Here is a 14,921-nt window from a genome sequence, read left to right on the forward strand (position 1 = left end):
TAATCTTTCTTCATCTTTGCATCTATCTTCTTCTACTGTACTTGGTTCAGAGTGTTTTTCTTCTATCTTTTTGGAACTCCCCCCCCCACAGCCCACCTGTTCCCAGAGACACTCCCTGGCTTTCAGAGGCTGACTTTGCACTCTGTGTACAGTACAACAGGCTCCTATCTGCTTGATGGCTATTGGAATGGTCTGTCCTGAGTAGAGCTTCTTTGCCATATACCCCCTGTAGCTCCAAATACCTCTGGTCCCTAATGACCCTGGTTTATCTCTTCTTCAAGTTCAACTCTCTTTTATATTACCCTGTTCCTCACACTATCCCCTTCACCCTCCACCACCACACCACTATAGAGAGAACTCCCTTGTTACCCCATTGTTACATGCTGGAACTTTTTCAGCTAGGCCCCCTCAGAAGTCCTTCTTTGCTTCTAGTGGATACCTTCATACCCTAGAGCAAAGTAGTCCACTTTTGTGAGAGATTCTGGAGTTTCTTCAGTGTAAAAACAAACCTTACGCTTTTGGTAACTCGGGTGCTAATGGCTCATTCATCCATCCATCCATTTACTCAATGAATATGCATTACTGTCTACTCTGCACCAGATGCTACTTTAGACATTGAAGACACAGCAGTGATTAAGAGACAAAACCTCTTGGCTTATTAGCATTTGTAATCTAGTGAAAAGAAACTCCACAGTGAACAGGGTAAGTAATTGCATGTGCAATATATAAGAAGTAAATAAAGATTTTGAAGGTCAGATTTCTGGGCACAATAGTGAAGAATGTAACCTTAAACAGTGTCTACTATTGGCTTCATTGAGAAGGTGGCATGTGAAGAAAGACTTGGAGGTGGCAAAGCCATTGGAGGAGCTAGTGTAAAGATCCTTAAGACAGTACTATGTCTTCCCTGAAGAAGGAACAGGGGAGATGCCCAGGAGTCTGGTAAGATAAAGTATGGAACATTGTGGAAGAAAAGTCCAGGTTGTGAAGAGCCCTGTAAATCACTGTAAAAACATGTTTTCTTCATCACAGAATGGGGAGACCTGGCAAGGACTAGAGCAGGTGGCCAATTGTCCCTTCCCTACTCAAGATAAACTCCTCCCCGACTATTCTCCCTATAATCCAGCTCTTTGCTCTGGTAACTTTCTAGATCTTGGAGCTGATTGATCAGTGGACTTTGCCTCGACAAATGTGGGAAATATTCACTAGAAGTCCTTAGGCAGGAGTCTTACACAATACACAAATAACCAAAATCAAGGTAGATTTCATATAGTTGCTGGTTGTTGGTGGTGGAAGTGGTATTTTAGATAGGGTCTTACTGTGTAGACCATGCTGGCCTCAAACTCATGATCTTCCTGCCTCTGCTACTGAAGTACAGGAATTATAGGTGTATGATGTCAGACCCGGCATGACTCTCCTTGAATGCCTTTCAACAAACATTTGAAAAAGGCCAACAAGGAGAGGGAAAACTCCTTCAGGGAAAACTATTCCCATTTCACTCAGTTATTTTAAAAGATTATGTATTCCTGGGAAAGAATTTTCATACCCCACAGCCTCTTTGATCGTTGGCATAATTCTTGTCAGAAGAGTTTTGGATTCTTCATCCTTTTGAATATTTGCTATCTGGGGAGTCTGGGCTTCCATCTGTTGCTCCCTGGCTCTCATTTCTTCGTCCCTCAATTAAAACAAATCTGCTGAGTATGAGTCACAATGACCAAATGACCTCCTTTGGGTTTTTTCTTTGAGTTTCTCTTCTTGCTTAAATACCAAATTGCCAATAATCATCATCCATGGTTCCCAAGACTCTCTGGCTGTCTGCCCTTTGAGTTCTATAATTCAGGCCTGTAGTTTTCCTTGAGAATTTTCTAGTCTACAGATAAAACTGTTCCTAAGGTTTAGTGATTTCTACAGAGCATGTGAAAAGGAATAGGAAAAGAAAACCTGAGAAATGACAAGCCCAGAGGTAGTGCCAATACCGTTGCTGAGCACCCATATGAACCAATACAGATGGTTTTGGTGTCAGCCTCCACAAATGATGAGAAGCGAGGCATCCATGTAGATCCTCAGATTACCCTCTGTCCTAATCCATATACCTGAATGCAACCCAAGGGAACATTCTGGTGTTGCTTCTTGTACTAGATGAATACCTAGTGCATGATGTACTGCTCTCCTGTTCCCTCTTTTCTCCGTAGGAGTGCTAAGGAATCCATCGTTCTTACAGTTCTGCACACTCATCAGGTGAGTGAGCCTCTGTGCCATCTGCCCTTCATCCTGCCTCCTGCCTAAGAAGAGATTACTCCATCATGGAAAACAGCACCCTAGGATGGAAGAGGGATCAAAGACCTAGGAAAGAAGGGGGATCAGAAAGTAGGGCAGACACAAGAGGCCCAGATTTAGGAGTGAACTTAAACATGCTATCTAATCCCATAGCCAGGGCTGACGATTTTGAAGAGCTGTGTAGAACTGTGCTCTGTAGCGTGTCCTCTGCTTTACCAAGTTAAATTGCTCACTGCCCCAGTTTAGAGTCTGTTTTGCACCATGTTTTTGCTATGTTCCTCTTGAATGTGCCCATCTCCCATAGAGTCCTGGCAGGTAGTGAGTGCTACTTTTATTCATCATCCTCATAAAGACTAAGTGACTGGCCTGTGATGTGTGAGACCTGGTACTACATTTGAAGCATTTCATAAATGGCTGGGGTGCCTGCAGGTGATAATGAAAGGGTACTTGTCTAGCATGCTAAGTGTCATGGGTTAGACTCCCATCACCACACACACATGCAAAAGTGAAGTTGTGCCGGGCAGGCTGGCTCACACCATCAATCACAGCACTTGGAAGTCAGAGGAAGGTGGATTTCTGAGATTCCTAAGCCGGCCTAGTGTACATGGCCAGTTTCAGGTCAACCAAAGTTATATAGTGAGACAGAGTTGGACCAGAGCTTCCATTTTCTCCTGATACATTCAGTAGCTGACTGAGTGACCTTGGGTGAGTCCCTTTTCTAATCTATAAATTGAGGTTTGGAGTTGTAGAATGTTTCCTAAGCATACATTATCAGAATAATCAACACTACTGCTATTAGAAGCCAAAAGCTCCAATTTCTCTCTCCTAGATATTGGATTACATCAGTGTCAATTACTAGTGTCTATCTTTACAGCAACCTTGACTTAAATCCCAAACCCAGATGCAAAACTTCTAACCCTCCCTCTACCTCCAGCCCATATGTCCTAGTGTCACAAAACTTTCTTGTACCCCAGCACTGAAGGTGCACCCCCATTGAAGGAGACAGAACCAAAGTTGGACCTTAAGAGAAGGGCAGGATTTCCCAGACACCAGATACATACAGAGAGAAAGATGGGAGACATGTTTATCAGTAAAGCCAGACATGGAGCAATGGAGCAAGCCTGGGCTCACAAGCCAAGTTCATGGTTTAAATCGAACCTGGAACCCGCTATCTTGTTCTCTGATGCCTAGCTCTTTTCAAGCTTACACATACATGTGAACACACACACACTTATGCTTGCATATGCACACATGCTCTGTACATACACATAGCATTACCACACTATAACAACATGCACAATACCCCAGGCAAACAGGCCTTACTTACTTGCATCTCTCTCTACCTCTGAGGAAACAAGCCCTGGCCTGTGTGAACATTAAGCACAGTCTTCTCCCCACTTTACCGTACGATGTGTAGGTACCTAGTGAGCATGGGCAGTCAATCCCTGCCTATCCTGTCTTGAAAATAATGACTAGTTCTACCCTCAAAGCAGGCATTTTGCGAGGTTAGAATTTACTATGAGGAGCCAGGCATAGTGGGCCACGCCTGTAATTCCAACACTTAGAAGACAGAGGCAAGAGGATCAGTTGAAGGGCAGTCTCAGCTACAGAGTGTATTCAAGGCCAGCCTGGGTTACATGAGACCTTGTGTCCACTTACCCTGTTCATGATTAGAGGTGCAGTGTTGCTCTGTTAATGTGGTCTTTTCAAATGGCACCTTTTGAAGATGCTTTTCTTGACTACCCCGACCCTTTTTGGTGTTTTGAGACTGGGACACTCTGTGTCCTGGAACTCACTCTGTGTGACACCGAGTGTGACACTCTGGTGTCAAACTCTGAGTTCCTCCTGCCTCTGCCTCCCAAGTGCTGGGATTAAAGGTGTCCACCACCATGCTTGTCTTGACTCCTGTTTCTAAGTCAGCTTCTATCCACCTTTATCTCTCACTACTGGTTAAGTTTTCCTCAAGCTCAAACAACTAGATTTTAAAAGCTTTTCTTTTGAACTAATTGTAGCCACAGAAAGTTGCAAAATTAGTATAGAGACATCATGTGTATCCTATAGCCTCTTGTTACTAATGGTTACAATCTTCTATAAGAATAGAACATAATATCAAAATTAGGAAATCAGAGCAATGGCGCGTGCCTGTAGCCTCGGCACTTCAAAAGCCAAGTCAAGCAATCTTGAGTAACAGGCAAGCAGCATGATGGCTCTCTAGAGGAACAGACTTATAGAATGAATACATACGCATATATAATATTTATGAATATACATATTCAGTTCAACCCTTGAGGCTAGATGTCTCAGCTGGTCTTCAGTATACACTGGAATCTCAAAGAAGTAGGCTTTAATGCCAGTGAAGGAATGCACTTGCCAGTGAGAAGAACAAGCAGGGAGAGAGAGAGCAAGCTTCCTTCTTCCATGTCCTTTATATAGGCTGCCAACAGAAGGTGTGGCTTCCCACCTCAGAAGATTTCATTAAGAAAAGAAACCTCACAGGTGTGTAATCAGCCACCTGTGTTTTAGTTCATTCTAGATGAAGTCAAGTTATCAGCCAGTAGTAGTCATCACACATAGCAAGACTGTGTCAAAAAGAATAAACACATACGTTTTTTTTTTTCAGAAAATCAGCATTGATCTTATACATATATACAATTTCATGTGAATTTATCAGCAGTACACTTATTCATCCATCAATACAATCCAAACACTGGAAAAGTCTACCACCAATAAAAGATTCCTTATGATGCCTTTAAAAAGACACACCCACCCCTCCCACTCCATCTGAAATCCCTGGTAACCACTAATCTGTTCTCCATAGCTGTAGTATTTCAACAATACTATGAAATGGAACAATGTGGCATAAAACTACACAGAACCTTTGGGACTTAGCTTTCTTTCACTCTGCATATTGCCCTTGAGATTCATTCAAATTGTGTGTAGCAATATTTTGTTGCCTTTATTGTAGAATAGTATCCCATGGTGTGAATGCACCAGTTTACTTAATCATCCACCACTGAAGGGCATCTGGGTTGCATCTAATTTGAGGCTATTATGAATAAGGCTGCTATAAACATTTGTGTTTCTTGTGAGCATAAGTCCTCATTCCTCTGGGATAAATGCTCAAGAGTGTGATTGCTGGGTCACATAGTAAGTGTGCGTTTAGTTTAAATAACTGCCAGATTGTTTTTCCAGAATGGCTTTATCATCACAAATTCCCTTGAGACAGTATGTTAATATGTTTGTTAGCTATGTCCCTCATTAGAATATCGCCTCAAAAAGGGTGGCGACTGTTTTTTTCTGAATGCACCCCAAGTATCTGGAACAACACCCGGCACAGAAGAGGTATTAATAAATACTGGTTGAATGAAGGAAGCCCAGGTTCCTGCTGTCTAGACAACCTAAACTCAAAAGCACCAGACTGATGTGCAGAACAAAGAAACTAACATTTTCACCATATGCATCCTAACCTTCCTCCCTCCCATTCCTCCCACATCTGATGCCACAACTTCTCCACTTCATGGCCCCTTTGTGATGGCCAGGCTGCTTTCTTTCTCCTCCTTGTGCATTTCTTAGTTCTTATTGCCTTCTGACTAGTCTTCATATTACTGGACATGTCTTCTAATAATATTCATTTCCTCTAAAACCTAGCTGATTGTGCCTATCGTTCAAACAGAATTATGCCCTGATGAGAGCTTCTAACTCATTCACTAATTTGTGCAGCGGTTATCAAATCCCTGCTATTTTGGCCACTTGTATAGGATAGGAATATTGCAGTTCATAAAACAGGAACAGTGCCACAGCTCCTGCCCTCAGGTACCTCACATCCTAGTTCTTGGCTTTTGGTTCACTCCAGATCCTTGGAACATAGAAGTGGGTAGGCACATACGCAGCTGGTACAGTAATCAAAAACCTTTAGGAACCAACAAATCTTGGAAGCCTTCTAGTTGGACCAGTTGTTAACCCTTTATCTGGTTTAGATTTTTAAAATGTTATCATGGGAGACGTCAAGTGGCACCAAGGAAACTTGGGGAAGCTATTACTTACCAACCAGTGTAAAAGAATACCTAAATATCTGACAACCAGTATGGCCAAATTAGTACATCCCAACTAAATGGCAGCCTTGCATACATACATATACATTTTATTCTTCCTAAAGACTTTGTGTATGTAAAGTTGTCCAGCCCTTGGATTTGATTCATAACCTCCCAAATATCCATGGTGCTTTCCTGATCACTTGTGACCATGCACAGGACATGAAAAGCTTAAATTGTCTAATACATGGTTTCCAACTGAGGGAAAGCAAGGCAATGAACATTCTTCTTCCTTATGTCAGCTATTATGCAGAGACACTCAGAACTGGGCATATTGGTCCATGTATCCCAAGTACTGGGAAGCTAGGGCAGAATGATCACTGTGAGTTTGAGGTCAGCCGTCACTACATAGTTCTAGGCCCATATGAGCTACAAAGTGAGACCTTGAAGTAGGAAGAGAGACAGGCTGAGAAAGGGTGAGAGTGAAAGAGTTTCCTAAAGGATGAAGACAGCAGGGCATAGTGTAGAGTCAGAATGCTTCTGCTCTGGGATCACTTGTTGGAGTTGGAATCTTAAGTCTGGAACTTGTAAGTGAGGTGGCCTCGAGTAAGACACTTAACAGTCATGATTCCCAGTTTTTCCTCCTGAAATAAAGAAAATAGACTCTACTTGATTTAAGAATTTAAAATTATAATCTCTGAAATATTGGAGCAACTGTTTACCATCCACTAATTCAGTGTTTATAGCTGTATAGAACTGTATATGTCTAACAATATTCAACTAAGAAAATCTTCCATCTCAAGCTATCGAGAAAATTTCTTGAAGAACCCAATATATACTCAATATTATATCCCCATATCAAGCAGGCACTTAGTATTCTGTAGATGCAGAGAGACAACTGCTTCTTAATGGAATCTTGCCATGTTAAAGTTTGATTACCAAATCTTCCAGGAGACAGTTTCCTGAGAGGTCTAGGATGTGGCACACAAATCAGTATTTGTACTAATCCCATAGGTGATTCTGATGATCAATGGGATTTAGAAAACACTGGACCCGATATCTCTAAGGAGCCTCCCTGCTCCAGATGATAATGGTCTAATCCTTGTTCCTTCATTTGGTACCTGGTAATGGTTCCTGGCCCAGTAGAACTACAAGAGAAGCTCTTAAACCATTTACATTCAAGTCTTAGCCCTGACTAATTGAATTACTAGCTCTGGGGATGGGGCCTTGATATTGGACTTTTGAAAAGGCTCCCAAAATGATTCTAATCTCTTTCGTTTGACATTTTCCTCTTAACAGAATAACAGCAGGCCATTGTGGGAAGTAATTTTAACCATCACCACACCTCCACCTAGCCTGCGTGCATAGGCACGTATAAAGACTTTCTTTAACCTTTTGATAACCAACTATCTCCCCATGACTGTTTATTAATTGTGGTATCTGTCGACTTTATCACATGGTAGGTCCTCAACAAACATTAAATTTTAAATAAGGTGCCACAAGGAAAGAGTTCCCTCCAAAGAAGGGCTAAATAGGAGGAACCCAAAGAGCAACAATCACTTCTGCTTGGAGCCATCTCCCCCTCCCCCCAAAAAAAGCTCAGATGAATGAAAATGACTATAGGAATGGTTTTACACAGAGCGCTTTGAGATACTTACCAATTCCAGGACCCCATTTTTAGGGTATGACACTTACAAAGATGGTGAGCACCCAAATCATACTTTCTGGTTTCATGAACTCATTCATTATTAATTATAAGCAATCAAATTAATATCTTTATGCTGAGTCTACCTGCACTTGGTGCTTGGAAGAGACATACTGATGTTAAGTATCTCTTATAACCTGATTGAACAGATAAACTAGGGCAGTGTGGGTCAACCAAAATACTGAAGAGAATGTAGAAAAGAAAACAGTTGAACCAAGGAAGATTAAGTCCTCCCTATGTAGCACAGGCTGGCCTCAAACTTAACCATCCTCCTTCCTGCCTTGGCCTCCTAAGTGCTAAAGTTGCAGGTATGTGTTACCACACTCTGCTGGAACTTGGTTTTAATGAAGGGATAGCATTTAGCTGGTCAAAGGAATATTGGGGTGCCCTAAAAGTAGAGATAAATAGGAGACTGTGTGAAGTGAGCCTAGAAGTGGAAACAAAGCTACTGTGTGCAGGAAGCTGGGCAGAATTACCAAGTACCACCAGTGGTGATATTAGAGGTAGGTGAGGAATGAGGCTAGATAAAATGTAGCTTGAAGGAAGCTTGCAGGTCAGGAGAGGATATATTCATCTCTAGGTCATCCTGGGTACTGAAAGGTTCCCATCTGGTGTAACCTGGATTGTCTTCCTTTATCCTAGGAGCCCAATGCGGTTGCTATGGGAATTGATTGTAAGCAGGCTCGGATGTCAAAGACAATGAGGCAACAGAAAGGCCAATCAGGACATCAGTAAAGCTTCAGCAAAGAACCTGAAGCATGTATCAAGATGTAGCCTTTAACGCATTGTTCCCAACTCCCCTCAAGCCTGCGGTAGCCACTGTTTTCTTCTCTACTCCTATGACAGCAACCATTTCTTGGATTCTGTAGTTATACAGAAGTAATGAGTTCTGGCATTCAATTGCACAGAGTGACTATAGTTAATAACAATGTATATTGCAACACAGTAAAATACATGATAGTTTACCACAGAGAAATGACGAGAGTTTGAGATGCTGGCTACTATGATCTGATCATTACACAATATATACACGCATCAAATATCACATTGCTCTCCTAAACATGCATAACTACCATGCATCAAATAAAATAAAATTTTACAAGACTAGGGCCCTATCTTACCATGAAATATTAATGTTTGGCCCTATATACTTGACTTCGACCAAAATATGAGTGATCACAGCCCTGAAATCTCTGCTAATAGAGCCACCAAATTAAAAAATGCTCAAAGAATCAGCAGCTGCTGAATTCATCCCTGAGGGAAAGGCAGGCTCTCTCCTCAATTCCTTATTTCACCTAGCTTCTGCCTTCATATTTGCTTCAAGGGGCTTGCAGTGGCCCCAGAGGTACTTAGCAATTCCAGTCCCGTGTTTCAAGCCAAAATTCATCTTAGCCAGAAAGGGTGCTTGTTGCAAAATTACACTCCCAGATGCTAGGAGGAGAAATAGGGTCAGTGAAGAACTCAGATGTCTCAGCTTTAAGGTACTCAATTCACCTATGTTTAATGGGTCAGGACATCTTCACCAGTAGAGATTCTTGGGCCCCACTCTTTGAGGGATTCTGATTTCTAAGTGGTGTGGGCATGGGCCTAGGCTTTTGTATTTTAATAACCAGTCTCCAATGGTTCTTATTTGGGGGTAAATCTTTAAAAGTAGTGGGTTAGTACATGCTAATGTTACTAAAGGTGTGAACATGTTTGTGAAGAACTGTATAGTAAATATTTTAGTATTTGTAAAATAAACGCAGTAACCCCAAAGCAGCCACGGACAGTACATAAAAGAAGATCATGACTTTGTAGATCAAAATTTATTTACAAAAACATGTAGTAGACAAGATTTGGCTCAGGCAGACCTGTAATTCACTGGGCCCTGAAGCATTGGTTTGCATGTTTCAGTGTTTTAAGTCAAAGGGATCACCCTAGTATTACTGACTTCAGGCCCTACAGCTAAGCTTTGAAGACGACGTGAGACAGGGAGACGTTTCATTTATTTATTTTTCTATATTGAAGATTCACAGAGTTTTTTATTAATTGGATATAACAGCATAACAATCTATATCACATTTGCATTGTATTAGTTATCATAAGTGAGTTTAAAAGTATTTCAAGAATGCAGAAAGATGTTTAGAAGTTATAATCAGTTACTATGAGATTTCATTTAAGGGAATTCAGCATCTGAGATTTTGATGTTTGTAGACATAATTTTTTGCAGCATATTTTAATAAACATTTAACCTCACCTCTTGCCTACCATCCAGCAGAGGTAGTGGAAGAGAAAAGTTATTAGGATATGGGGGAAGTGGACCTATTTAGCAATCGTTCTTTGAGGGCAAGCTTGATCTTCTTTGTCATTAGTTCAGTTCCATAGCAAACACCAAATATGAATTAGCAGCTGCAGACCAGTCCTCTAGGCAGGCAGACACCACGCCTGAACTAGAAGCTATAGTTCAATCCTGAAGAAGCAACAAGGCTGACCAACTGGCCCAAGGACACTAAAGTGGCAAGAAGTCGCAGGAATCTCAGGAGCTGTTCTTTAGTGAGTTCCTCTCAATGGTGTTACCAAAAGGAGAGCCAATACATACCCATAGTTAGCAAAGAATAGCAAGGTTGAACAAATCAATCCAATGCTACTGCTCCCACTATCTGTGGGGTCAGATTTATACTCTTCCGTCACGCATCCTTTCACATGTTTGCTGTAGCAAAACATCCTTTCACCTGTGTCTGCTTCAGGAAAATAGTCTTTCACATGTCTGCTTTTAGCAAGACATCCTTTCACCTGTATGCCTCAGCAAACCATCATTTGACATAACTAACTTTCCAAAAGAACTAGAAGTTTCCATTTCAGGTGTCTATGGCATGAAAGAGTTTGGAATGGATGTCTGTGTGTATCAAAGAAGTTTGTTATGGTATATTATGATTTAACTCAGTCCTTATGATAATCATAAAATATTACTGTTTCCATAGACTAACAATGTAAATTCAAATTCCCTTTCTATTTCTTTTCTTTATTATTTTATTTCTTTACATTTCAAATGTTATCCCCTTTCCCGATTTCCCCTCTGCAAACCCCCTATCCCATCCCCCTCCTTCTGTTTCTATGAAGGTGTTCCCCCACCCACCCACTCCCACCTCCCTGCCCTGGCATTCCCTTACACTGGGGCATCAAGCCTCCACAGGACCAAGGGCCTCCCCTCCCATTGATAAGGCCATCCTCTGCTACATATGCGGCTGGAGTCATGGGTTCCTCCATGTGTACACTTTGGCTGGTGCTTTAGTCCCTGGGAGCTCTCGGTGGTCTGGTTGGTTGATATTGTTGTTCTTCCTGTGGGGTTGCAATCCCCTTCCGCTCCTTCAGTCCTTCCCCAAACTCTTCCATTTTGGTCCCCCTGCTCAGTCCGATGGTTGGGGTCAGGGAGACCTTCTACAGCCACTTTGTGTTGGTCTGGAAATCAGACCTCACCTGTATCTAACTAAGCATCAGGCTAGACATGACTCTGTGACATCTAGCAGAGAGCAGCTGGCAATGAGTGAGTCACCATCAGCAGCGGAGACTGAAGACTGAGAATAGGACGGAGGCTTCGAGACTGAGAAGACAAAGGTCGATGAGGAATGAGGCATAAACAAGCTGAAAATAGCTCTGAAACAGACACAGTGAAATGATGGTAATCCCTGAAAGCCCTGGCCATTCTACTTCCTTTGTGTGTTTGCGGCTGCAAATACCTGAATATTTTCTTTGTGGTGGTATAAACATTTCGAGGACTGGATGTAATTTGGATTCTCGAAGGAACAACAAAATTGTTGGCATCTCCACAGTGTATATATACATAAAACAATATGTTCCCTGTTCAAATGTATTGCCTAGGACTAAGGTAGAACCAGAACCTGGGAATGAAAGGTCAGGAGTAGACTTTCAACTTCAGCCTGCTGCTGTAGGGAGGATGGCCACTAAATCAGGATTCAAGACATTGGAGTTCTACTTCTTTGGATATACTAAGGCAGTCCTATCTTCCTTTTCTGAGCCCCTGTATCACATGTAAACCTGAATGGTGGACTGCATGGTCCACTCAAGTACCTAGGATGCCTTGCTTCACACTGTTCCATGGAGAAAACTGACAGCATATGACTATAGAGAAGGGAGGTAGATAGAAGACTATCAGGTTGAACAAAGAGTCCACCAGCTTTGTGTTTAAGGTGCATTAATGAAAAAAGCGGCTGGGCAGTGGTGGCGCATGTCTTTAATCCCAGCACTTGGGAGGCAGAGGCAGGCGGATTTCTGAGTTCAAGGCCAGCCTGGTCTACAGAGTGAGTTCCAGGACAGCCAGGGCTCCACAGAGAAACCCTGTCTCGAAAAAGAAAAAAGCTGACTGAAAACTGAGTCGAGGAGAGTTGCTCAGAGAGAGCTGCAGCTCTCTCTGGCCCATTCCTTTTGCTTCTGTCTTTGCCTGAATCCCCCACTCAGGATCTGAGCATCCAGCTATGCAACATACAAAGGCATTGACCTCCTGAACAATCACCACAATCACTACTGTAATTGCTTTCGGCAAAGATCTCCAGCCTTGGATTTTATATTGTCTGCTGCCAACAAATTGGCCCTACCCCTGTGCCTCACGATGAGAAGTCTAAGATTCCTTTAGCTTGATGGTTCTCTGTCTTGACTGTAGTTTAAAACCATCAGAAGCTTTTAAAAAATACTGGACATGAGAACCTGTTTCTAAATGCACACATACACGTGTGTGCACACGCGTGTGCGCGCACACACACACACACACACAGATGCTCCGCCCTGATTTATGTAATTGGCCTGGGGCCTGGTCCTTGGAGACTTTTAAAAGCTCTTGCAAGCATTTCTTCTGTGCAGCCAAACCCAAGACCCACTGCTGGAGTTTCTGCTGGACTCAGGTAGAACAAGTAAATTTTCATAATCTGTACTCTGTAGGAGATGTGATTGCTGATCCCATCAAACATAGCTAAACCCAAGGCTGACATGGTGAGGACAATTTGCTTCCGATGTGTCTTTATCTTAGGGCCCAGCCCTCCTGCAGCTGATCCAGTAAAAGAATCCTAGCCACAGTGTAAATGGCAAATAATGGCATAATGTACTGCTTTCTCCAGCTAGTGTGAACCTTTGGGGCCTTAATACAAAGGAATTCCTGATTGAAGGACTCACAGGCTTTATGGCAAGGCAAAGCCCGTAGAAGAGGTCATTTAAAATGGCCCCAAACCTAATCGATCCCTCAGAGCTCATTTTCAGTAAATAACAACCATGCTTTTCCTACGGACCTCTCTTTTTCTCACTTCCCATATCTAACCCATAAATGTACGATGTTGATTCAGTCGTCAAAATATTTCCAGAATGTACTCACTTTGATCATCTTCATTGTCGTCATCTTAGCCCATGCCAGCATTATTTTTTAAGTGTCTCACTGCAGTCACAAATACTGCATTTAGCCATGTCTAACTGGTCTTCCCATTAACCTCTTACACTCTATTTTCCCCCACAGCAGCCAGAGACACACACACACATCAAACCCTGTCTGCTTAAAACTCATCAGTGAAGTGAATTCCAGAGTTCTCATCATGACTTCCAAGACCCTACATGACTCAGCTTTCAGCTGCCTCTTAGAGGCACTCCCTCTGGTCCCCATTCCATCACTGTATTCCAGGTGCAAGGATTGCCTATACTCCTCAATCCTATGCCTACCCTAGGGCCTTTACCATTATTTTTGTCCAGAAGCGTCTCTTTCCAGATAGCCTCATAGCATCTCTGCTTTATTTCCTTTTGGGTCCATGATAGATATTCTCTAACTATAATATGTTAACTACTTCCCCCTCCCCTAGAATGTGTTCGTGCATGTGTGTGAACATATGTGGTTTTAACCAATACATATGTCCCCACAGGTATTAAAACCAGTGTCTTGAGATACTCACACCTATGTTCCCTGTAGAATTTCTGACAATACTCAAGATATGGAATCAATCTAAGTGTCTATAGACAGAGGAATATGCAAAGGAAATATGGTACCTACATACAACAGAATATTATTATGACTCTAAAAAAAGGAAACTGTCAGAAGGCCTGAGGTTCAATCTCCAGTATTGCAAGGAGAATTAAGATCAAATCCTGTCATTTGTTACATGGATGAACCTGACAGACATTGTGCTACATTAAATAAGCAAGGCACAGAAAGACAAAGACCTCGTGATCTCATGGATAAATGAAATCCAGAAACAGCAGAGTTATAAAAGCAAAGTAGAATTATGGTTACCAAAAGCTGGGGACAAGAAGGATGGATGAGGAGATGCTGTTCAGAGAACAAACTGTTGCGGTTTTTTATTATATATATATGTATGCTGTCTACAGACACATCAGTGGAGGGCATCAGATCTCATTACAGATGGTTGTAAGCCACCATATGGTTGCTAGGAATTGAACTCGGGACCTCTGGAAGAGCAGTCAGCCATCTCTCCAGCCCTGAAGTGTTGTTTAGACAGGTGGAATACTTTTTTGATCAGTTGCAAAGACATTTTACTTGTCATTCTCTTGTGTAGTACTTTACCCTGCTTTTGTTTTCTTACAGTAGTCTTCCCTTCTCTGCAAGGATATTTCAAAATCTCATGCACAGTACTGAACCATATATATATGTTAAGGTTTGGTTTATAAATTAGGCATAGTAAGAGAGCAACAACAATAGTGTTATGAAATAAAACAAAGAGCTAGGTGTGGTTCACTCCTTTAATCCTAGCACTGGGGAAGCCGAGGGGGACTGATCTCTTTGATCAAGACCAGCCTACTCTAAGGAGCTTGTTCCAGAACAGCTGGGGCTACAAAGAAAAACCATCTCAAAAAACAGGGAAGAAAAAAGAAAAAAAGAAAGAAAGAAAGAAAGAAAGAAAGAAAGAAAGAAAGAAAGAAAG

At 42.0% G+C, this 14,921-nt stretch overlaps 1 protein-coding gene across 1 annotated transcript in view; it reads left to right on the forward strand.

Annotated features, from left to right (window-relative positions):
- Frmpd3 (FERM and PDZ domain containing 3) overlaps positions 1 to 14,921 on the forward strand; it is a 95,910-nt gene that overhangs the window by 24,620 nt on the left and 56,369 nt on the right. The window contains exon 4 of the mRNA XM_028767494.1: positions 2,190 to 2,235. Coding sequence (XP_028623327.1) covers positions 2,190 to 2,235 — 46 coding nt within the window. The remainder of the gene's footprint in view (positions 1 to 2,189; positions 2,236 to 14,921) is intronic.

The sequence above is a fragment of the Grammomys surdaster genome, unplaced genomic scaffold, assembly GCF_004785775.1.
Source record: "Grammomys surdaster isolate TR1022 unplaced genomic scaffold, NIH_TR_1.0 173, whole genome shotgun sequence".
Lineage (NCBI taxonomy): Eukaryota > Metazoa > Chordata > Mammalia > Rodentia > Muridae > Grammomys > Grammomys surdaster.